We start from the raw sequence: 25,302 nt of genomic DNA, 5'->3' as shown, positions 1-25,302 counted from the left end.
GTATTGGGTATTGATTGCACAGTTCAGTTGTGGGAGTTGTGGGTATGTTCTCTTCAGTACCAATAAAAAGGACAGTTTTGATGAAGATTTTAAGGAAGCAAGATACAACACTGGGAGTATATGTGCTCATCCGAGTCCGTATGCAGTTTGGCATATTGTATTGGATTGTACCCACAGGGTTGACCTTGGCAGATGCAAAGGAGTGGCAGACATTTAATTTGCTCTCTGGTAGTTTTGCTTGAGTAGCTAGGTCTTTGGACCCGGATTGCTTCTTTGGCAAACAAGATCCTCAGGTGACAACCTTTCAGGTCTTCCTCTTCTTAGCAGTCCGAGTTTATCGATGGTGTGATTCTCTTTGAGTCTCGAGTTCCATGAGATTCAGGCTTTGCTATTCAGTTACAGAGGAAATAGTTTTACTCCAGGTTGTCTCAAATTTCTTTCTGGTGGTACTCGTTCTCTTTTCCTAAAATTGAGCGGGAGGGGGACTCCCTCTCTTGGGGGGAGTTCTCAGCTTTAACTCTAGAGCTTTTAATGCGAGTGTTTGCTTTGTTCCGACGTGGGTTGAGTTAGTTGCTACCGCAAAGTGTACTTTTGCGGATATTTCTCTTTCAGAAGGGGCTTCCAGGTTATTATCTTCAGTCGACTACCAGTGCTCCATTCAGCGGGGTACCATGCACTGTGTCTTCCAGTCCTTGGTTTCCCTTGCCCATTTCTTGCGGTTTTGGATGGTGTGCTTAGCTGTGCTTAGCCCTTTGCAGTTAGTATCTTAGCAGATGTTCTCATTTAGCCATTTCGGTGTTTGCCTCGTCTTTTGGATTTGTGGTGTGCCGGGTGCTCTTCCGAGCAGTAGTTTATATGCCTTGTCTTCCAAATCTATCCCTGGAGACTGTACCATTCTAGACACACCTACTTCCCTTATCCTTAGGCTCGCATGTTATTCTGTAGAGGTGGATAGTGGTCCTCGGACTAGGCACCAGTTATTACAGGTAGCTCGAGCATTCTTCATAATGGCGAGATAGTCTTCTCGGTGCTTCCAGATTTGGTTTCAAGTTCACCGAGTATATTATTTTCCTTTTGGATTCACCTCCCTTTGATCCAGTTACACACGCAGAGACTGTTGGAGAGTTATGACATTATCCATGGTTTGAGCGTTCTCCCTTCAGAGGGGGATGTGGAGCCAGCTTGAGAGTCGGTTTCCGCGGACTACTTCCTCCTGTGGTTCCATGTGCAACGGACAAGATTGACATTCTATTTGGTGGCTTTCCACAGCACCTTGTTCTTCTCTTGCAGAGCTTGGGAGCAGAATCTTCTCTTGATCTTTCCGTGTTCGTTGCAGTCTCGGTATTGATGTGTGTTCCTTTCTACTGGATGTCTGTTCTTGATTCACTTTGAGAGTGGGGTGATACTACCTCGAGATGTGTTTCAGACAGTTGAAGATCAGTTACAGTTTCACTCTCAATTCCGATGAAGTTACTTCAGATACAGTTTACAGTTCATCATTGTATATGATGGTTGGTGCAGTTCTTTGGTTCCTCGTCGTTGGATATATAATTCCTCAATAGCCTCGGTTGTCCCATTCCTTGGACTTCCCATAGCAGCATAGAGATTCCGGCATGTGGTATATGATCGGAGGTGCATATTTCCAACTCTTTCCTCGAGGGTGGAGCGCTTTAGAGATGGGAAATGATCTGGATACTCGCAGTATATGCCTCTACCTCAGTTTTGATGCATTCTCTTGGAGCGGTCAGCAGCAGTACCTTCTGCAGATGCTTGTGCGACTTGTAGGTCGGTTGGCTTGAGGAGATTCTTGTTGGAGCTGGATTAACTTTCAACGGACATCATTTTATTTCCAGGATGTTTTTCGAGGGTAGCAGTTGGATTGTATACTGCAGGATACTTTCTACTGTGGAGTTTGTAGCAGATATCCTCATCCACAAAACCCTCTCTTTACACTTGCAAATTGCTCACTCCAGCTTCCTGGTTCGACTTCCTTTCCAGGAGTGGAGAGGGGGTGTTAGTGTTCAGGCATCTCTCTTGGTTCATCCAGTCAGTTCCAGTTTCTCCCAGGGACAGGTGCTACGGAGTGGGGACAAATTTCTGGCTGTGCCTAGCCACTGTGAGATAGGTTTCTCATGTCGGGTTGTGTCTAGCCATGTTTAGCCTTGGGTTTTGGCTTGGTTCCATGGCCATTAGGCTCCTGCAGGTTGGGGGTATTTTTCCTAGCCTTGGCAGTATTTTTTCCTCTGCTTATATAGGGTATTTTTCCTAGCCTCTGCTCATTTTTCCCTATTTTCTCCCATTTCTCAGGTCGTGGGGGCTAGTGGACAGTTGGCCGACCTGGTCATCTGGGGATATATATGGAGTAGGCAGGGCACAGGAGCAGTCAGTTGTCCACGGGCCTACAGGGTGTAGGGCGCCCCTCTGTGTCACGTGGACGGTCACCACATGCCAACGGAAAAGAACAGACTGAACAACTTTAAGCACTTCGCATAACATTGAATTGAAAGAGATTCACGACACACGAGACGAGGAGTGACAGAGCTCCACCCCAAGAGAGCACTGGCCCCAAACGTTGGCGTCCCTTTCGAAATTTCTTCATATTGCTTGAACTCAGTACAATGCTGATACTCCATCCTCTGCATTTCTCATAGAAGCATGCCAGAGAATGACCCCTTGGCTCATATTTTAAGGCCCTTGGCCATAAAAAGCAGTTACATGAAAAGCTTCAAACTCAAAAGCATCTGGTTCCAAAAACTGGCACTAAAAGCTGCCCAAGGTAAATCACAAAAATTTGTACAAGTTGCCACGTGTCATAGATGCTTGAGAGTCAGTCGTTGCCTGCATCATCGCCTATGTCATCGCCTACATCATCGCTAGAAGAATCTAGAAGGATCTAGAAGATTCTAGAAGTTCTAAAAGTATCAAGGAGATTCTAGAAGTTTCTAGAAGCATGGAGAAGATTCCGGAAGAATCTAGAAGTTTTTGGAAAGCTCTAGAAAGTTGAAGAAGGAGCTAGAGGGTTCTAGAAGAACTAGAAGGATCAAGAAGTTTGGAGAAGATTCCGGAAGAATCTAGAAGTTTCTGGAAAGCTCTAGAAAGTTGAATAAGGATCCAGAAGGTTCTAGAAGAACTAGAAGGATCAAGAAGGTTCTAGAAGATTCTAACCTCCTCAAGAAGAACCTAGAAAGTCCTAACCTCCTCAAGTAACCTCCTCAAGCACTAGTATAAATAGGGGTCTTGGGCCACAAGCCCCTCAATCTTGTCAACACCAGTTGTGAGGCTCCTATGAGGAAATCCCTCTTCTAGTTCTTATATTCAAGTCTTGTCCATGCAATCAAGCCTTGTCTTGAACTCATGTAATCCAAGTCTTGTATCTAACTCTCTTAATAAAGTATTAAGTCTTATAATCAATATTAAGCTTATCATCAAGTCCAAGCTCCTGTACATTGTGAGCGCCTCCTCTAGCTCTATATGTGCTCATAACACCACGTCAGCACAGTCAACGCAAAATGGGAAAATCTGTTTAGTATGCCACATGGCACTACCAGCACAAATCGTGAACGTTCCTACAACTGCCACGTCATCATCTTCTGCACAAGAGTTGGAGAGTGTACGTGTTTGTGGGTCCTACTCTACTTTAATGTCTTTATGTTACTTGGGCCCCATCGGACAGGGTCTCAAAAGTTGGTGGAAACTCATCTTTAAAATAGGCCAAGTTTGGTTCCGTTCTTTAGTGGCTTGACACTTCAGCAGTTTGTGACATCCCGTGACAAGCACCACGTGCCAATAGAAAAGAACAGACTGAACAACTTTAAGCACTTCACATAACACTAAACTGAAAGAGATTCACAACACACGAGACGGGGAGTGGCGGAGTTCCTGTAACAGACTCGGACACTCCAAGTCAAGAATCAACCGCGACAGCACCAAATAACCACTTCAAAACAATTCACAGATCACAATAGATTTGCACTGGCCCGGCGGAGTTCCGTACCTAGAGATATTGGCCCCAAAGACTCGCACCCCTTTCGGTATTTCTTTTTATATTAATCAAATCAAAGTACAAGAGTGTGGCTAGGGTTTCACTCTCAGACTCTGCGTCCAGATGTTGAGAAGTGAAGCCCTCTCTACATATTTAAAGGTCCAAGGGATGCCCAAAAGCTTTTAAAATAAAAAGCATAAGAGTTCAAAAGCTCTTCTCTCTCAAGTTCTCCTTTTTTTTTGTTAAAAAAAAGCATTCTCTTCAAAAGCGAAATTCACATCGCTCATCATTCTTTCTTTTTAAAAAAATTTAATTTTAATTTTTTCAACCTCCGCGATTTCCAAAAATTAGGGTTTTTGGCAGAAATTAGGGTTTGCAAGAATTTTAGGGTTTTTGGCAGAAATTAGGGTTTCTGCTGTCCGCCACGTCATCACTTTGTGACATACCTCCCTCTTGAAAGCATTGTAATCGACCGCGATTACGCCTGCAAAACCGACAAAAGCCATAAACCGTCTTAGCAGACAGTGATTGTTAGTACCTACCTACTAGGAACACACATCTAGCACATGTACAAAATCGATAGTCACATCACACGACATCACAGGACATCACCAGACATCACATGACATTCAACATTCATTCGGATCTTAGACCATGATTTATCGGTGTGAGCGGGATGAAAACACACACAGCGCCTCTATAACGACCCGACACACACTCTTGGGAAGATACACACACACACTATGGGGCACCACTCGGCTTACACAACACACCTGGCCGAGACAGGGAACACACCTATGGAATGGGGGGAGAGAGAATACCCACTTGCCCACTCCACACACACACACACACACACACTCAGCTCAAAAGAGGAGAACTTCTGATGTTTAGATAGAAATGAGCCTTGGGCAAACACCAATGGGGCAAATAGCTCACACAATATGGGTAAAATAAGCCAGATACAATCACAAATTGGAGCAGAAGCTTCGATAATAGGAGAAACTTACACAGCAAAAACAGCAGAAAAAGAGTGAGGAATTTGGCAAAATGGACAGCGCCATCGCGTCCGGAACGGCCCAAAACCCCAGTCTACAATGTCAAAGTGCTCAAATCCGACCTCGGATGAGCAGTTTATGGCCAAAACAGGCTCCAAAAACCCCAAAAACACAATTGCGGCTGTTCCTCCTCTCTTCTCCACGTTTTTTCTGGTCTTCTCTCAGTTTTTTCAGCTTCCGCACTTAGCTTTATTACTTGGGCACCCTTGGCCTTTTAGATGACCTCAAACGGACCCCGAACAGGCCAAAAATTGACCTCGCAGTGCATAGTTGTCACCTTTTTGCATCATCCGCACACCCGGCACTCTGCTTTTTCCAATAATGCATCTCGCCACCACGTGAAGTGGCCCCAAAATATGGTCCTCATGATGATCTTTCTGCATAATTATCACAAGGAAACACCCACGTTGTGTCCGTACTCATCCGCGTTTAAGTATTGACCCCATTCGCCCTCCTGACGCCACCAGATGCCATATGACGCACCTGCTGACCTCATGTCGTCGGCCCGCGGATAGCTTCCTCGAGAAGTTTTACACGCTATAAACTCCTCATTATTGTAGAAAAACACAGTGGTACTGGTAATAGTGAAAATCGAGGCACTATGTATACCCTGTCCTACCTGTACACATGTGGGCCCCACATAACCACCTGGCTAAGGAAAATGGGCAATCCTTTATTTGATGCACCATGCATGTATATGTACATATGCGCAATCCCTTGCTCCAAAAAACTCCTGACATAATTTGCCCATCCCCTAGCCTGCTAGATCATTCATGATCAGCAACAGCAAAGAGAGATATGAGACTCGCCGCATCAAAGGTCTCCTCATCCCTCACCAACACTGATTGATCCACAGACAGCTCATCTTGCTCCACCATCATCAATCTAGCATGATACAATTTAAGACGCAACCCATTTACCCTTGACTTATGTAGAACACCATCCAGGTTAGCCAGCTGATATGTGCCATTTGGAAAACACTCCACTACCTTAAAAGGGCCTTCCCACTTAATTTGAAACTTCTTTTGGAAGGTGTTGTCCAGCTTACTATTGTAGCGCAAAACCAAGTCATGTTTCTTGATACCCTTACTTTTAACCTTTTCATTTATCTTTGCCAAAGTCTTATCCTGCATCTGCCCATAATGCTCCAATGCGCTCATCCTATCCAACTGGACCTCTTGTAACTGCAAGAGCCTCTATTTGAATGCATCACTAGGCGACCCAAGCAACTTCTCTAACATCTTGACCGCAGGCAACTCTACCTCCACAGGCAATAGTGCTTCCTTTCCATACACCAAATGAAATGGAGTAAACCCTCTACCTGTCTTCACCGAAGTACGGTAAGCCCATAATGCACTAGGCAATTCCAAATCCCAATTCTTTCCTTGGTGCTCTGTCACTTTAGAAAGAATTTGTACCAACTCACCATTGAATCTTTCATTTAAGCCATTACACTGCGGGTAATAAGGAGTGGTATGCTGGTGCCTAATCTTCATCTTTGTGCATAAGAAGTCTAGCAGTTTAGCTCTAAATCCTGGCCCCTTATCTGAAAGTAGCTCTAATGGCACCCCAAACTTGCAACATATTTCATCATACACAAATTTTGCCACATCCTTTGCAGTGATCTGTTTTACTGCTATAGCCTCTGCCCATCTAGAGAGATAGTCCACTGCCGTCAAGATATAGCTTTTGCCCTTGCTTGTGATAGGTAACGGGCCTATTGCATCAATCCTCCACTTTTCAAACACATCAAACGCCATAATGGTTTTTCGTAGCTCTGGCTTCAACACTCTCTTCCCAAATGCTTGACACCTATTGCAAGACCTACACCAATGGTGAACATCCTTGTGCAAACTAGGCCATACATACCCCTCTTGCAAAATCTTATGCAAGGTGATCTTTAGAGCAAAATGGCCACCACATGCGCCTTCATGATTCTCTTCCAACACTCTGTAAAGCTCCTCCCGCCAAGGTACACGCCTCAACACGAGATCAGCCCCTTTCATGTATAAGACATCACCAATCAATTTGTACCTGTATGCTCTACGCACAAAGCCATACTTCTTAGACTTCTGAATCTCCTTTGGAATGATTCCTGTTAGCAAAAACTCCTCTTCTTGAGCCAAACTTTCCCGGCCATGATAAAGAGGTAAATTGGTCCTCAACACGAATAGCTCCCCAATCATGCCTTGAGCTGCTTCATGTGCCTCTCCATTTAGAGCACGTTCAATGTGTTTGATGCTCCATGCTTCAAACTTTTTTAACAGGCCTTTAATTCTAAAGCACATTTGCTTCAATGAGGTGTTCTTGCTCTTCCACACACCCAACACTTGCTTCACCACTAACAAGGCATCACCTTTTATGCTCAACCTTCGAACTCCATGCTTCAAACAAATGTGTAATCCGGCTTCCAATGTAGCATATTCAGCCTCATTGTTACTATGCGCATCCAATTTGAACCCTCTCTTGCATACTAGCTTCCCCTCTGGATCATAAAGTGCTATACCCCCTGAAGCTGCATCGTGGCTCTTTCTGTATGAACCATCAGAGAACAACACATGTGCATTGCTGATCTGTGGAACTTCTTCAACTACCTTTCTCACCACCTCTTCCTTAACAATAAGTGGATTCTCCTTGTAGGTCAACAAATCAGCTAGGGTAGCCCTTGTACTATCTTCCACTAGAAAAGAGAACTCAAACTCTTGCAGCTCAATTACCCATTTCTTCACCACATTTGACATGTTAGTACCATTAATTAACTGTGGCAAAAAGGCATAACTCGTCAAGAAAACAAAAGGCCGTGGTAGCAAGTAATGACGAAATCGTCGACAAGCAAATATTACACTGGCCATCACTAGCTCTACTTCCGATAACTTTCTCTCTGCTACCAACTTCACTCAGCTTGCACAATACACTGGCCTCATATAATGGCTGCCCTTTCCCTTTTGCAATAGCATGGCTCCAATGGCATCATCCCCTACTGATGGATTTACATAAAAAACTTTCTCCCAATCAGGAGCCTGCATGGGTGACAACCCCCCTAACACCTCTTTCACCTCTTGAAACACTTCTTCACACTTGTCATCCCATTGCAATGGATCATGCTTTGCCACTTGCTGTAATGAATAAAGAAGCTGCGAAGACAATGGAATAAACCGTGCCATGTACTTCACTTTGTGTATAAAGGTTGCCAATTGCTTCGTACTCATAGGTGATGGAAGAAGAATAATAGACTTAACCTTGTCTGGATCAGCCTCAATGCCATTTTCTGACACCATGTGGCCCAATAACTTCACCCTTGGCTGTGCTAGATGACATTTCTTTGGATTTAGTTGTCCTCCACATTCATCATATCGAGCCAATACCATCTGCAGCTTCTCATGGTGATCAGCCCTACTGCTATAGACACAGAAGTCATCCATAAAAGCTTTAACACAACTACCAATGAATGGTTCCAACACCCAATTTGCTCTCTCTTGATAGAAGGAAGGTCCATTTGACAACCCAAATGGCAATACTGTGTAGCAATAGCAGCCCCATGGCGTAATAAAAGTTGTCTTTGTGCGGTCTTTAAGAGCAATCTTCAATTGAAAATAGCCTGAAAAACCATCACACACACTGTACCTCTCATAACCTGCCACTGAATCCAAGATGTGATCGATGAATGGAAGAGGATATGGGTTCTTCTTAGTGGCTGCGTTTAAGGGTTTAAAATCCACACAAATTCTCCACTTCCCATCCTTCTTTGGACTGACTACAACTGGACTCACCCATTATGTGGTCTCCACTGGAACTATGAACCCTGCCTTCAATAACTTGTCCACCTCTACCCGCAAGGCTTCCATTTGCTCTTGACCCATCCTTCTTAGCCTTTGCCGCACTGGCTTAGCACCTTCTTTCAGCTCTATATGCATCTCTTCACCCTTGAACCCTCTGATCTCTTCATATGAAGTAATGAACAAATCAGGAAAACTAGCCAGCATATGCAAAAATATATCCTTCTCCATAGCTGAGAGGTCTCCACTAATCATTTGCGTCATTAATTCCTGCTTCTTTGACAACTCAACCTTGGTTTGCATCAGCCCTTCAATCACTTCATAAGGCCCTTCACTTTCATCTTCAACCTCATTCGCAAATGCAACTAAACCAATCTCCTGGATTTCTTTGTCCATCAAAAGAAATGCAACATCAGCATCCTCATCACTGCTGGTAGTGCTATCACTGTCCTCATCTGTCACCGTGAAAGAGTCTTCATCACTAGACTCATCCTCATCTTCATAAAGCTCCTCTAATCGTTTCCTTGTGTCCATATTATAATGCTTCTTGGTACCTGTCTTTCCATAGAGGCTAATCGTACCATGTCGCCAATCTTGAACAGCTCCCACTGCACGTAACCATGGTCTTCCCAGTATAATAGGATATGCTCCCAACCCTGCTGGCATCACATGAAAATCAACCACTGCCTTTGCATCATATGCCTCCACTTCTAAGCTCTTTACCACACCTAAGCATTTTACTTTTTGATGGTTTGCCAATCTGATCCGAAAACCTGACACCCCAGCCACTGTGAGACCCATCTTCTCAACGCATGAGTGTGTTATGACGCATATTTGGGCTCCGCCATCCACATAACCTTGTCCCAAATTTTTCCTTTTATGCCCACATCTACTATTGGACAAATGTCTGGTAGCTCGTCCATTGCCAACACCTTCACTGAACCTCTCTCTGGCTCTTTCTCCATTGGGTTAACCATCCTCGTCCACTGTCGCTTTAGCTTAGGCACCATCTCTATAAGCTGCCCAAAAGTAATATCTGCCTTCCTGCTCGTCAGATCCTCCCTCAAGTCATAGCTTAATTGCCCATCCCCTAGTGGAAAATCTGAAACATGAAACTTTCGACGAGCTCTCCTTTTCCTCTTGGCCTTGACATCCTCGCCTTCATGGCTCTTTCTCTTCTTCTTGCTAGGACCTGGGACACTTCTTCCTTCCTTTTTCTCTGTCGTCCTCTTTCCAATAGGCATCACTAATGTATCCTCTAGCTTTGATGCCTTCTCCAAGGTGACTACACTTAGCACTTTTGTCTTTCCCTTTTCCTCCTAGGTTAATCCGCTGGTTCCTTCATCTCCCTTAATTTCGATGCCATAATCGTGCGACCTAGTTAGCACCTGTTTTGGCAATGGATACATGTCTCCCCCCATCCTTGGTGGCTTATCACATTGCGGGCTGATGTGGCCCAACTCTCCGCAATTATAACATATGGGCGTCTGCCTCCAAAACCTACTATTACTTTGTCCAGCACCATTCCTAGGTCTTTCTTCACCTCCTGGCTGATTTGCAAACCGCCCTCAACCTCGATTATTTCCCACTTGACCTAGCATGTTTAGGCTGAGATTCTTCATCAAATCAACCACTTGCCTTAGGCCATCATCTTGCACTGCTGTAGTGACCACTGCTGGCATAACCTGAGTAGTAACAGGAACCACTGGTTCATGATGAACCCCTGACATACGACCTTGTAAAGAGTCCATAGGCTGAAATTCAGACCTCATGGGCAAAGACTCCACCCCTAACTCGCTCATTTTCCTCAGCTTCCACTCTTTGTTCCTTGCTACCTCTAGTGCATCTTCATATGTCATAGGCTTCTTTAGCTCCACTCTCCAACGTATATTCTCCCAAAGACCAGCTAAGAACTTGTCCTTCTTCATCATGTCAGGCGGGGGTACCTGTGGTGCTAAGGCCTTGTACATTCGCTCCCATGCCAATGAAAACTTACGTATGTACGCATCTACTGGCTCACCTTCCTTTTGCACCAAAGCCTGTACTTCTTGCCACACTTTGTCAGGATCTTCTATCTTCACAAACTCCACTTCCAACCCATGTCGTAGATTGTCCCAACTCAACCTTACAGGTGGATCATCCATACGCAACTCCTCTTCAAATGCTTTGGACCAAGCTCGTGCATCACTCTTCAAACAAATTTGGAGAAGACGTAACATTTGCGCCGGTTCATGAATCTGGTTGCTAATGCAGGCAACCTCCATCTTTTCCAGAAAGTCCTCCACATCTTCATCACTTCTTCCATGAAACTCCGGATAAGAGAAAGCCATGGCTAGAGAACCCCTTCAAACACACGTGCAAGAACCCAAAACTTTTCACTACCCAATCCCCAGAAACTTCAATGGAGCTCAGCTTTAGATGAGAACAAACACATGCACATCAAATGAGTTTTCATAGTTGATCATCGGAATTACAACAGGCAAAGGACATTCCAGGATCTCTCTCAATCTTCTTGGCCCAAACATAAAGACTATGCGCTGCTGGAAAAAGATCTTCCTGGACACATGAACATTAATCTGAATTCTTTGAGTTAAATGAAAAGGAGTGAACTGAGGGCCATTTTGATCATCCATTAAAGCCAACCATGAAGCTCCCAAGAAGGCACACCTGACTCAACCTTTGATTTTGCCAAAATTTCAGCAACATAACAGCATAAATGGCTCAAAATACCAAAAAACCAGCCATCATAACTTGGGAAAATTTCGACAGAGTTTCCCCAGAAGTAGAGCAATGAGAACTCAAAATATAGACGGTATCAGTATGCATAAACTGCCAACAATAGAACCCGAGCATCAAATAGGACTCACTAGTACATAGCTTATGGCGAGGTCACAAAAAGGGTGCTTCAGCTACCTGCATCACCGAAAGGATCTCCACATTTGAGAATCCCCCAGCTCAATAAAAACCTCACGCTATCGACCCTCACACGAAGGCTAATGCAAATCGCATATAGTCAAGTCTCAGAAATGACTATCTTCCAGACCAAGTCTCAGAAATGGCCGGGACTGCCAAATACAACCAAGTATGGCTCCACAAATGCGTACAATGGCAGTTTCCACAAGTAACGTACAATCCAGCAGACAATGCGCTCAAACAGGCGCCAAGTGATACATACCCACAACGACTGCAAGTGACATCACTGCTAGTATACCACTGTACTCCAGCTACCTGTACCTGTACCTGTAACCTGTAACCTGTAATCTGCACCCTGCAACCTGTAATCCCGAATCTCGAAGCAGAAGGTACTCGAAGAAGATCCTTAGTGGGGGCACCAAAAGAATGTGAGCGGGATGAAAACACACACAGCGCCTCTATAACGACCCGACACACACTCTTGGGAAGATACACACACACACTATGGGGCACCACTCGGCTTACACAACACACCTGGCCGAGACAGGGAACACACCTATGGAATGGGGGGAGAGAGAATACCCACTTGCCCACTCCACACACACACACACACACACACTCAGCTCAAAAGAGGAGAACTTCTGATGTTTAGATAGAAATGAGCCTTGGGCAAACACCAATGGGGCAAATAGCTCACACAATATGGGTAAAATAAGCCAGATACAATCACAAATTGGAGCAGAAGCTTCGATAATAGGAGAAACTTACACAGCAAAAACAGCAGAAAAAGAGTGAGGAATTTGGCAAAATGGACAGCGCCATCGCGTCCGGAACGGCCCAAAACCCCAGTCTACAATATCAAAGTGCTCAAATCCGACCTCGGATGAGCAGTTTATGGCCAAAACAGGCTCCAAAAACCCCAAAAACACAATTGCGGCTGTTCCTCCTCTCTTCTCCACGTTTTTTCTGGTCTTCTCTCAGTTTTTTCAGCTTCCGCACTTAGCTTTATTACTTGGGCACCCTTGGCCTTTTAGATGACCTCAAACGGACCCCGAACAGGCCAAAAATTGACCTCGCAGTGCATAGTTGTCACCTTTTTGCATCATCCGCACACCCGGCACTCTGCTTTTTCCAATAATGCATCTCGCCACCACGTGAAGTGGCCCCAAAATATGGTCCTCATGATGATCTTTCTGCATAATTATCACAAGGAAACACCCACGTTGTGTCCGTACTCATCCGCGTTTAAGTATTGACCCCATTCGCCCTCCTGACGCCACCAGATGCCATATGACGCACCTGCTGACCTCATGTCGTCGGCCCGCGGATAGCTTCCTCGAGAAGTTTTACACGCTATAAACTCCTCATTATTGTAGAAAAACACAGTGGTACTGGTAATAGTGAAAATCGAGGCACTATGTACACCTTGTCCTACCTGTACACATGTGGGCCCCACATAACCACCTGGCTAAGGAAAATGGGCAATCCTTTATTTGATGCACCATGCATGTATATGTACATATGCGCAATCCCTTGCTCCAAAAAACTCCTGACATCGGCAATGTAGCTAGCAATCACATCTAGGTCCAATCGGGACCTCATCGATGTCCGATTAACTAACCCCTATTGCAACCATGTCTATTCGAGATCAATCAAACCAAAATGCTGCAGTCATTTCGGCTATCAGTTCCTGCACTCAAAAGAAGTCAAGAACAAATCAGTATCATTATCAGGAATTCCATTTCATAAAGTCATCCAGCAGAATACTGTCAGCTCTTAGTATCCCCGGAGCTCAAACAGACATCAGTGACTTTAGTATCAAAATCGAGGCATCTGTTGACAAAGGAGCGAAGTAACTCCCCTCTTGTGCATCCCACTGCACTAGATCTTTGGCCAAGCTGAGTTTCTGGGTTCCGTTTGGAGTAGACTATGCTAAACCAAAACATCGAGATAAAGTTTCACAATCAGAGGAGTATCTGCTAGGTCCTCCTACTCCATCCACTTCGCATCAAATGCAGGAAAGTTCTTGAACTAAACCAAGAACCGCCTTCGGACTTTACCTTTCTTCATATCGTTATGTGCCAAAATCTGTTCAGGAACAAGGATCTCCTCGTTTTCTTCCACTTCGGGTTGCTCATCAGGCTCCCCATCATCAGGCACATCACCCTTAACAGGGTTCAAGAGACTCACATGCAATGCATTGTGAATCCTCCAAGTATCTGGCAGTTTCAATCGGAAGGAGACATCATTTATCTTGTCAGTGATCTGGAAAGGTCCGTAGTATCGCATACTAAGCTTTGGAAAAAGCCTCTCCTTTCCCTTTTTCTTTCGTAGGCGTGCCTTCTCAAAACATAAGAGCACCCAATCATCCTCCTTCAATTTCAAGTCGCGACGATGGCGATCCGCTGCCTTTTTCTGTCGTTCTTGAGGCTCCTGCAAAGTCTCGCAAACCTTGGCAAAAGCCGTATCCAAATCTCGCGAATATTCATCCGCTTCAAATATCTAATCCTTCGTGCTCAGGAATGATGGAACCTTCGCAGCACTTTCAACAATCTCACATGGCGTCTTCCCCGTCGAAGAGTGTATCGTGTTATTGTAGGTAAATTCCACCAAAGGTAAGTTCTTTTCCCATTGAGTCTTCTGATCCGAGATACAAGACTTCAATAAATCTAAAATCACTGAATTGGCAATCTCAAATTGCCCGTCAGTCTGCAAGTGGAACGATGACGAGAACTGCAATTGCGTGCCAATGTTCTCCCAAATTGCCTTCCAAAACAAACTCATCTAGGATCTCTGTCGGAGAGAATCATCTCAGACGTGCCATGTAATTGGAAAATCATCGTGATCATTCTGTGTTCTCGGGAGATAAAAAATGAAATCCATTGCAATACTTTCCCAAGGGTGGGTGGGTATGGGTAAAGGCTATAACAATCCCTGTGCCTTATGCCTGTCAAACTTGACCTTCTGGCATACCAAGCAACTGCGCACAAACTCTTCCACATCCTTTTTGAGTCTCGGCCCAAAGAAGTATCTCTCTACCCCCTTCATGGTGGTAGCAATGCCGCGGTGACCCGTAAAAGGTGGACAGTGGTATTCAGTCATAACCTTATCCCTCAACGGCTGTGTAACGCACAACATAGTCTTTTTTATCAAGTAGCCTTCCCGAAGGGAGTATCCAGCTACTGTCTCCCCATCCCGTATCCGTGTGAAAATATCTGCAAAATCTGTATCTGTGGCATACTGATCGACCATATCCTCGAAGCTCCTATGATCTATCGCGGAAACAGTCAGAACCAACGGTTTCCAAGACAAAGCATCTGCCACCACATTCTTCTGTCCCTGCACATGGACAATCTGGAAGTGGAACTGTGACAAGATGTTCGCCCGCTGCATCTGCTTTTCCGAAAGCTGCTTTTGTGACAAGAAGTAGCGCAAACTCTGATGGTCTGTAAAGACAGTAAAATCCGCTTCGAGTAGGTAATGCCGCCACTGAGTAAGAGCATGGATAACCGCCAAAAGCTCTTTCTCATAGATCTGTGCTGTCATCTCTGGCCTAGAGAACAAACGGCTCTCGTAAGCTATGACATGGCCTTCTTGCATCAAGACCGCACCCAGACTACGACCACAAGCATCACAATATACTTCAAATGACTTCTGTAAGTCCGGCAAAGTCAAAATAGGTCCCGTAGTCAATTTCTCTTTCAATGTCCGAAAGGGAAGCAACCTCTGTAGACTTTCGTATGAACCGCCTGTAGTACGAACACAGTCCCAAGAAGCTTCTAACTTCATGGACATTCCTCAAATCGGGCCAATCACGGATAGTCTCTATCTTGGCCGGGTCCATTTGCACTCCTGCTGCTGACACAATGTGTCCCAAAAAGTGTATCTTTGGTAGGAAAAATTCACTTTTCTTTGCATTAATCACTAACGTGTGATCTCGTAATGCCTGAAAGACTTGAAGCAAATGATCTCTGTGTTCTGCCTCATTCTTGGAGAAAACAATGATGTTGTCAAAGAAAATAGCCTGTACTCTCGAAAAATCCTGTCCATCATCCGGTTAAATGTCGCAGTAGCATTGGTTAAGCCAAAAGGCATCACCAAAAACTCAAATAACCCAAAAGTCGTCCGAAAAGCTGTCTTGTAGACATCTCCTGGCGCTATCCTGATATGATGATATCCACTCTTCAAGTCAATCCTGCTAAAGCACGAGGATCCCTGTAACCTGTCAAGTATATCATCGATCCTAGGAATCGGAAATCTGTTCTTGATGGTGATTTTGTTGAGAGCGCTATAATCGATGCACATTCTCAAAGATCCGTCTTTCTTCAAAACCAACAACACTGGAGAGCAATACGGTGAAGTACTAGGCTGGACAAGACCCTTTTCCAAGAGGTCTTTCACTGGGTTCATAATCTTTTCATTCTGTACTCGGCTCACACGATAAGGTGGCCGATTCGGTGGCGTGCTTCTAGGTATCAAATCAATGGTTTGATCTTCAGGCCCTCTGAAAAGCAATCAGCATGTGTGGAGAAAAATCTTGGCGTTCTTTTGATCAGGTCAAAACATATTCAACCTTTATCCAGCTTCAGTTCTCTCCCAAAAGAATGAGTAAGAAACTGAAGTTCATCAAGTACAATCTCTAAGCCCTTCATTTATCAAAGTCGCTTTCTCGACCCGGTAGTCAACCACGGCGTAGTTCTTGTGGTACCAAGGGATCCTGAGTAGAACGTCACTCGCGTGCCCTGAACACCCCTGTCATTGCAAACAAAGTTTGCCAATGCTCGGTGTAATGGCAACATCCCATCCGGGTGCCAGTCAAACTACCTATGCTTGTGGTGTCAGTCTGGCGGGCGTAATTCCAAATCGAGCCGCCAATTCCAAGTGAAAAGAAGTTGGCCTTGGCTCCTTCAAAAGAGCTTCCTGATCCTTCACTTTGCCCCAAAAGCGGCAAAGTTTGTACTTTCATTCATTAGATTCGGTGCAGGTCCCACGCCATGTGGTACCAGTTCTGCTTTTCTATCTGCCTTTTCTGCCACATTCCTCAGCTGCTCTCAAACTCTCAGACTTGTCGTCGTCTTTATCATTCTGTTCTTTCTGTGCCTTATTAGGGCACTTCGCGGAAATATGTCCCTGTTCACCGCATCCAAAGCACTTCCCCTCTCTGATGAAGCGAGCTCTCTCCTCAGGAGTAAGCTTGGGTCGTGCATCATTTTTCTCTGGGTTGCTCTTTTTTCTTTCTACTTTCATTCTCAGAAGTCTGTTCGGCTCGTTGTGTCATGGTCTCATCTGTGGGGTAGGTCAGACTGCCAGAGTGAATGGCAAAGCCTTGCTTCGCATGACTCATCAGCTCCTGAATAGAAGCTGACTTCTGTTCCAAGCAGTGATCTCGGATCTCTATGTGTAGACCCAAGGTAAACCGCTCAATCTGTTCTCTGAACGAGATCTTCTTGAATGAAGAGGCGGGTAGAAAAGAGCTCCAGAATCTTTCACAATAAGCATTGATTGTATCTTTCTTGGTCATCCGAAGATGGTTCCAAGCAGCTCGTACATCTCGTTCATATTCTTGCGTCAACCAAGAAGAAATAAAAAGCTTCTTAAATTTCAGCCATGTAATTGGCACAGTCTTGCTTAATAGAAGCGTTGACCACCAAGTGCGAGCATTCCCCTTAAAATACGAGGCAGCTCTCCGAATCTTGGAGTGCTCTGAATAACGTCCTCCCGCGAAAGCGATGTCAAACTGTTGTATAAAAGACAAAGCCTTCGAAGCATCTAAGTATCTTGAGAAAGTATCAAACTTGATCGAGTGGCCACCTTCCTTAAACTCTCGGACTTTCTTGCTTTTATCTTCGAGAAAGTCATACTGGTTGGCTTTGTAAAAATTCTTCTTGTTCGCATAAAAGTTCTCGTCATCGGAATTTGAGCTGTCTGTAGACGAGTCCTCAGTAGAACTGTCAGTCTCTGGGCGAGATGTAGCCTTCTTTGCCTTTTTCTTGCCCTTTCCGAAGCTTTGTTTCTTGCTTCGCTTTTTACCTTTTCTGTCTTCTTCGCTCGAATCCGAGGACCTAGAATAACTATCAGAAGAAGAAGAAGAAGAAGAAGAAGAACTGGGTACTCCTTCAAATCGAACACGCTTCTTCTATTTCTTTGCCTTGTCAAAAGTCGACTGACGACCCAAATAACCTGGAAAGTCAGTGCTTTTCTTTTGCTTTTTGCCGTGCTTTTTGGCTTTCTTTTGCGTGTCAAAAAGCTGAGCAATCCGTGCATCAACCACGTTCTCCAGTTTCTTCTCCGTATATTTTCTTGGAGGCAGAAGGTTTCTTGAGAGCGGGTTTCGGGAGTGGTGTTGTGGTTCTCTGCCACTCCATATGTACCTCTTCCAAAGAGGTCTGGTTCATATATTTTGCCATCTTCGGGTCCTTGGCCAAATTGAGCGTCATCTTTGTTGCATCGCCGATCAACTGGCGACGCTCTTTCACCGCTCCGCCTAAGTAGGCCAAGGCGGGCCATACTCTCTGTTCGAATCTTCGTTGTGATCCCTGCCCGCATCTCCAGATGCAGAGGGAGTCGATTGATCATTGCCTGAAGCCATAGATGCCGCATAAAACAATTCGGGGATCGGATTCCTCGTAGAAGAGAAATCGGCCGTGCTCTGATACCACTGTAACAGACTTGGACACTCCAAGTCAAGAATCAACCGCGACAGCACCAAATAGCCACTTCAAAACAATTCACAGATCACAATAGATTTGCACTGGCCCGGCGGAGTTCCGTGCCTAGAGATATTGGCCCCAAAGACTGGCGCCCCTTTCGGTATTTCTTTTCATATTAATCAGATCAAAGTACAAGAGTGTGGCTAGGGTTTCACTCTCAGACTCTGCGTCCAGATGCTCTGAGAAGTGAAGCCCTGTCCACGTATTTAAAGGTACAAGGGATGCCCAAAAGCAAATCCCCAAAAGCTTTTAAAATAAAAAGCATAAGAGTTAAAAAGCTCTTCTCTCTCAAGTTCTTTTTTTTTGTTTAAAAAAACCATTCTCTTCAAAAGCGAAATTCACGTCGCTCATCATTCAATTTTTTTTAATTTTTTTAATTTTTTTATTTTTTTCAACCTCCGTGATTTCCGAAAATTAGGGTTTTTGGCAGAAATTAGGGTTTGCATGAATTTTAGGGTTTTTGGCAGAAATTAGGGTTTCTGCTATCCGCCACGTCATCACTTTGTGACAGTTCCACCCCAAGGAAGCACTGGCCCTAAACGTTGGTATCCCGTTTGGTGTTTCTTTATATTGCTTGAACTTAGTACAATGCCGGTACTCCATCCTTTGCACCTTCCCTAGAAGCATGTGAGAGAATGAGCCCTTGGCTCATATTTAAAGACCCTAGCATGGTGATTGCAGGATATGCCCCTCATGGTTGTGGCAAGAAAGCTTTGGGTTGATATGCCCCGGATGCGAAGGGAAGGCCTCTCTCCACATGCAGCCACATATACCTGCACCTTGCAGGTGCTTGGCTATGCTTTGATCAATAAACACGCAAAGTGTCATGCCCTTACGAAAGCAAAAAAGTTATTGATGAGATTTCTGTGCAAAATGTAGTTTCTTGGAGTGCATCCGGGATGTCATCTCTTGAAGTGCGTGGATTGTAGAAATGCCAAACCTGTTTGTGGCAAGGAAGAGGTTGTTTCTCACCAGATGGAACAGAAGGCCTTTCTCTAAAGTACTCATTTGTGCCTGCACTTTGAAGGCATGCTCGGTGGTGCTTTTGTCGATATGTATGCCAAATGTGGTGCCACCAAGAAAGCATAAAAAGTTCTTGATGGGCTGTTGATTGCAGGATGTGGCAAAGAAGCTCTGGCTCTCTTAACCAGATGCAAACGGAAGGCCTTTCTCCAAATGCATTCAGCCTTGCACCTTGGAAGCAGGTGGCCTTTTGCAAGGCCTTCACAAGGGTGTGGGAATTCACTATGAGATTGCTAGTTAGGGGCTATTAGAGTGTGCTTGGTGGTCCTTTAATTGATATGTATGCTAAATGTGGTGCCCTCATGAAAGCGGGATGTCATTTCTTGGAGCGCCTTGATTGCAGGATATGCCCAACATGGCTGGCAAGGAAGCTTTGGGCTGTTTAACCAAATGCAAAGGTGCTTGTAACTTGAAGACAACTGGCCTTATGCAAGACGTTGACATGGGTGAGAGAATTTTCGATGAGATTGCACGTCAAGGACTGCTTGACAATGATGTTGTGCTTGACAATACATTGGTTGATATATATGCCAAATGTGGGGCCCTCGTCAAATCACAAAAATTTTGTGATGCGCATCCCAGCATGTGATTGGCAGACATGACATTACATTGCTGAAATGTATGCCAGATGAAATTTTACATGTTGTGATGCGTTCACAGCTAAATGGTTGCATTTTACTGAGTTAATGTGATGCAGCATATCGAATATATGCCAAGAACAGGTCAAAAAGGTAGTCCGGGAAATTGTTATGCTGACAATGTGTCCAAACGGGTGGGGTTCTTCATTGCGGTGTCCAATGGGATCCAAAACAAGGCCGGTACAGCCAATTTTGGGCTTTACAGCGGAACTCAAGTTGGTCAAGCTATGCTTAGTTCGCCCAACAAGAGCAGACATTCCACATGCATATGATTCCGAGAGAGAGAGAGAGCAAAGTACCTGATACGCATGTGAGATATTCTTGAAGCGGCTGAGAGCAGAAAGCCTCTCTTCTTGAGGGTGGTTGTCAGGGTGCCATTTCATTGCCAGCTTGCGGTACGCTCTACTCAACTCATCTTGGCTTGCTGAGTTTCGCACCTTCAGCACTGCATAGTGATCCACCCCTCCTACGTTCATTGCACGCTGAGTGTATGTGGAGAGAGAGAGAGAGAGAGAGAGAAGCGGTTGCAATCAAAGCTCAATTGAATGGAACGCTTAAAAGAAGAACGACTACGTTCTGGTATAAATTAGGAGGTGGGTTAAAATGGATACGACACTATCTCACGACCCGAGGGGATCAACGGTTGAGGTAATTGGGGCCGTCCGATGCACATTTGTTAATTCGAGACATTTAGGAGAAAAGTAAAGGGGCGAGTCGCGTCCCATGTCTCGAACCCATGACCTCCCCACTACAAGCTATGTGCTCTAACCACTACGTCCGCTTGCGTTCATTGAAATATAAGGGATTTGAGTACGTCATATTGTAAATGTGAGGGGGATTTGTAAATTCGGAACAGATTTGTAAATTCGGGTCGCCCCTGTGTCACCAGATGCGACGGTCCACCATTGACGCACCCCTCGTTTTTGTCCTCCGCCATTGATCCCCTCTTGCCCTCTGAGGTAATGGGTACAACCTTTTATTTTTAGTGTTGCCTCACTCTTTTTTTGGCTGGTCAAAATTCTAATTTTATAACTCTCTTGAAAAATAAACCAATTGGTGAATAGGATGGTCATTATTATGATAAGGTCAAGGTTCACTTTGCTAAATCAATACCAATGAAAAATAAATCAAATGATGTAAAACTTGAAACGAAAGATTCATTGAGAACTTCAAAACAAATGAAAATTTTATTTTTTCACAAGTGAAAGATAGGAAAAGATACATTCGCATCAATTTAAACAAGAGGGAAAAAAGTGATAAAATCACGAGGCTTGCTAGTCAAGGGACAACAAGAGGATGGGATTCTGAAGCCAAAAGGATGCAATAGAGGCAGGGTATTGGTCGTTCACTTCCCATGATCATCGGCACAGAAGGTCGCGCGAGGAAGGGATGTCATTGAGGGCTACGGGTTCCAGCTCCCTGCTCCATTGCCCTACGAGGAGAACATTTTCTGAAGAGAGAGATAGAGACTCTCACCTCAAACATACCATTGCGACACGGGAACTTGCATTCGTAAATTGAAAAAAAATCCACCCCTTCTCTCTATCTTCCTTTCGCTCCACCGCGTGGCCACTTTTAATCTTGAAGACAAAAGGCAAAGCGGATCTTTCAAGATACCCCCCCCCCCCCCCCCCCCCCCCTCAAAACCCAAAATTGGCACATACTACCTTGGCACATACGGTCTAAAATCTGTAAAGCCCATTACTTTCTCAGGTTCTGAACAAATCTTTGAATCCTTGTCGCCATCATTCCATGTGCGTTGCTGTCATGGTTCACCCTTTGTATGCCAAATCCTCTTGCTTGTGACTGCCTTCCATCCTCTGTATTACTCGGTGCTACGATGCATTTGTCGTGCTCTGCAGTAGTACACGCGTCCAACCATCGGGCTGCCTACCTTCCTGTTTATCCTGCCATGCCCTGGTTGCAATCCTTGCCCTTTCCCTTCTTCCCTGCACCCACCTACGTTTGCCGTCCCTTTGAAATGGTAGGCGCCATGGTTGAGATTGGTTTACACAGAAGACTGTCTATGGCACACACACACACACACACACACACACACAGAGAGAGAGAGTCCTTGGATGTGGTGAGAGAGACAGAGAGAGAGAGAGATTTCCCACTTGTCTATGATGCACCCTCCCTTGCCATTTTCTTCCTACACATGCTTTGCATGCAACACTATTTTCTGCACAGCTGCTGAGTCCCCCATTCGTGCGTCTACCCTCTTGTGTTCTCTTGCCACCGATTGCATCATCGGTGGCAAGACTTGAAGCAGGTGCTACATCTGCAAGGCAATTAAGCATAGCGGCAAGGTCTAGGATTGTGTATCTACGTGGGGTGCCATCTGCATTATTGCAAGAGCAAGAAAGAATTTGAATGGCCATCCTAGAAGTGGCAGATGCAGGTTGAAGGGCAGGACATTTAGAAGTGATAGCATTGTTACCATATACATGTGGTAGTGATGTGTGTGAACACACTAGGACCGTTGGGGCATTTTTTCCCTCTTTAGGAGGTTTTTCCCCCCGTGCATTGTATATACGTCCATCACTCTAAGGCTATCCATCTTTTCATTGCACATTAAGTAACACACTCTCTATTGTGTGCCTTGAGCTTTCTTCGTCTTCTCCAAGCTGTGTGCGTTTCTCTGCAACCCTAATTCCAACAATTGGTATCAAAGCAGGTTGCATCCTCTCGAGCTTAGTCGCCAGTTGCTCCAGTACACGCCTGCTCACTTTCTTCGATTTCAGCGAGCTTTGGCGAGCGTTTGCAGGTTGACATATATTTCGGGAGAACTCTAGAGCTTGGTCTGCTCAGATTTTTGATTTGGGCTCATTTCGGCCTCCGTTTCCACTACAGGCAGTACTGCACAGGCTATTTCGTCATTTTGTGCAGAATTTCTGTCAGTGTCGTTTTCTGCATAACAGGTGCTTTATAGTCTTCTACGGTTTGTGTTATACAGCACGTGTTGTTCCCGCTCCGTTTCTCCTATTTTCGGGCAATTTTCACATCAGGTGCAACATTTACCATGGTTGACAACAACAACACAGATGTGTTCAAGATGTTTGTTGCTGAGGACAGGTTGGATGGGGACAGCTATCCTATGTGGGCTTATATGATGCAACATGTTCTTGTGTCAAAGGGCGTCTGGAACATTGTGTAGGGGATTGATGTACGTCTTGGTTCTGAGGATGTAGGCGATATTGAGGATGTTGCAGGTCTTGCTGCAAGGATTGCTGCTGTTAGAGTTGTTTTGCCTACGGCAGAACAAGCTCGTTGGGATGTTAAGGATGCGCAGGCTCATGCATTGATTGCGTTGTCAGTGAAGTACACCATTGTTCCTCACATCCGTTCAGCAAAATCTGCAAAACAGGCTTTGAATATTCTAGCAGGTCTTTATACAAGTCGCAATGAGGCTAAAATTGCTTTGCTGCGTAAAGAGCTGGAGTCGAAGATTATGCATGAGGAAGATGATATGGACACTTTCCTTGCTAGTGTCAAGGATATCAATGAGCAACTCATTTCTGCAAGTGAAGTCATTTCAGACAGTTCCCTAGTGCAGACTGTTCTTGATGCCTTACCAGATTCCTACAAGACTTTTGCTAGTACTTGGAGACTGATGACCCAAGGAAATCCTGAAGTTGTCAAGTTTGATGCATTATGCACATTGTTGTTGGGTGAAAGCATAGAATGGTGTCTAAATACTTGGTGTCCATGGACACCAAGTATGATGCTATGGATGGCACCATAGCTGGGCTTTTAAGTCAATAATTTCTAAAAGAATATATTTAAGATAACGGACTTCACGACTCCACTACTCGGATGGAAAGACATGGAGCAGTTAGCACGCGTGGACCTCTCCCTCTCTCTCCCTTTCTCTCTCTCTCTCTCTCTCTCTCTCTCTCTCTCAGATGGCCTCCAATGCCCATCTCCATCTCTCTCTCTCTCTCTCCTACTCTCCTGTTCAGAATATGGATGATAAAGACTTCCTTCCTCTCGCTTTGGTTCCAGCTCATACCTCCTCACAAGCAGCAATGGAGCTTCTTGAACTCAACAGTGCAGCACAAATGGATTTCAGTTCACTATTACAATCAGGAAGTTTTGTACGACTTCATTCATTTCAAACGACTGCAGACTGTTCCAGGATGGTGGACAACGGATTTTATGATGAGGCACATGGAATAGACACCATTCATATGCAGGTGCACTCTAAGAGAAAGGCTTGTCTAAATGAGGATGAAATTATTGCAATGAGAAAGTATGAAGCACAGGCTAAACGTGAGTACAGAAAGCGATGTCGTGCAAGAAAGAAAGTACAACCAAGCGTCAACATTGGAGCGGAAGATTGTCACATGGAAGATTGTCATAGGGAGGACGTCAATGTACACACAAAGGAAGACAAGAAGCAACATACTATTCAGAATATTGTTTAGCACATTGTGAGACAGTTGCATAGTTACGGGAAAGAAGATAAGAATGCAATTCTTCAAGGTGTTTTCAATGATGATAGAATCTTGCCATTTTGTGAAGATTTGTATCTTCCTGCAAATGGCCTTATTTCTGCACTCAAGGTTTCCTTACATGAATTAAAGATTCCAAAATCAGCTGACGAGATGTTTTTAAAACGAAGCACATTCAGCATGTTGGTGAATGGATTACTGCATGATAATGGGAGCCAAGGTAGAGGTGTTACTCTACATAAAGTGGCAAAGCTATTAAATGTTCATCCAATGAATTTATATTCAGCTTTGGGTAGACTTGACAACGATCCTATGTCAAGTACGCTGCGGTTTGACTTATGCAAAAGGAAGTCTGGAAATGCTGGGTCCTTATCGGAGGAATTGAAGCAGACAATTATTACATTTTGGATAGAGGACAGTAGGGTGTCTCCAAACAAGAAAGATATTTGTCGGAAACGATTGGGCGAAAAACATTATCAAGAGCATCCCATACACTTACTTGATGAATCTCAGGTAAACATGTCTCATTCTTATAATGAATAACTCTCAAGTGAAACATCTCACTCTTATGAATAGCTACCCATTGGGTGTTGTGGAGTTGTGTACATCCTACTATATGTGATATGTAGCCAAGTAATGTGTCAAGATAGTCCATTGTCTCTACCTACGCTATTATGTGTGCTATATTGCACAAGTGTAGCCCAATGTCCCTGTCTATGCTATAAGTGTGCCATGTAAAAGGACTCTATTG

General features: G+C 44.6%; 1 protein-coding gene across 1 annotated transcript in view; it reads right to left on the bottom strand.

Moving 5' to 3' along the window:
* LOC147427747 (uncharacterized) overlaps positions 1-20,658 on the bottom strand; it is a 65,855-nt gene extending 45,197 nt beyond the window's left edge. The window contains exon 1 of the mRNA XM_086497483.1: positions 20,397-20,658. Within this exon, the coding sequence (XP_086353609.1) occupies positions 20,397-20,573 (177 nt within the window). The 5' untranslated portion in view covers positions 20,574-20,658. The remainder of the gene's footprint in view (positions 1-20,396) is intronic.
* Positions 20,659-25,302: the final 4,644 nt, after the last annotated feature.

Source organism: Adiantum capillus-veneris, chromosome 23 (assembly GCF_014529385.1).
Source record: "Adiantum capillus-veneris isolate H3 chromosome 23, ASM1452938v2, whole genome shotgun sequence".
Taxonomy (NCBI): Eukaryota; Viridiplantae; Streptophyta; class Polypodiopsida; order Polypodiales; family Pteridaceae; genus Adiantum; species Adiantum capillus-veneris.
The sequence above is the reverse complement of the archived record's forward strand: the minus strand, read 5'-3'. Positions and strand labels throughout refer to the sequence as shown.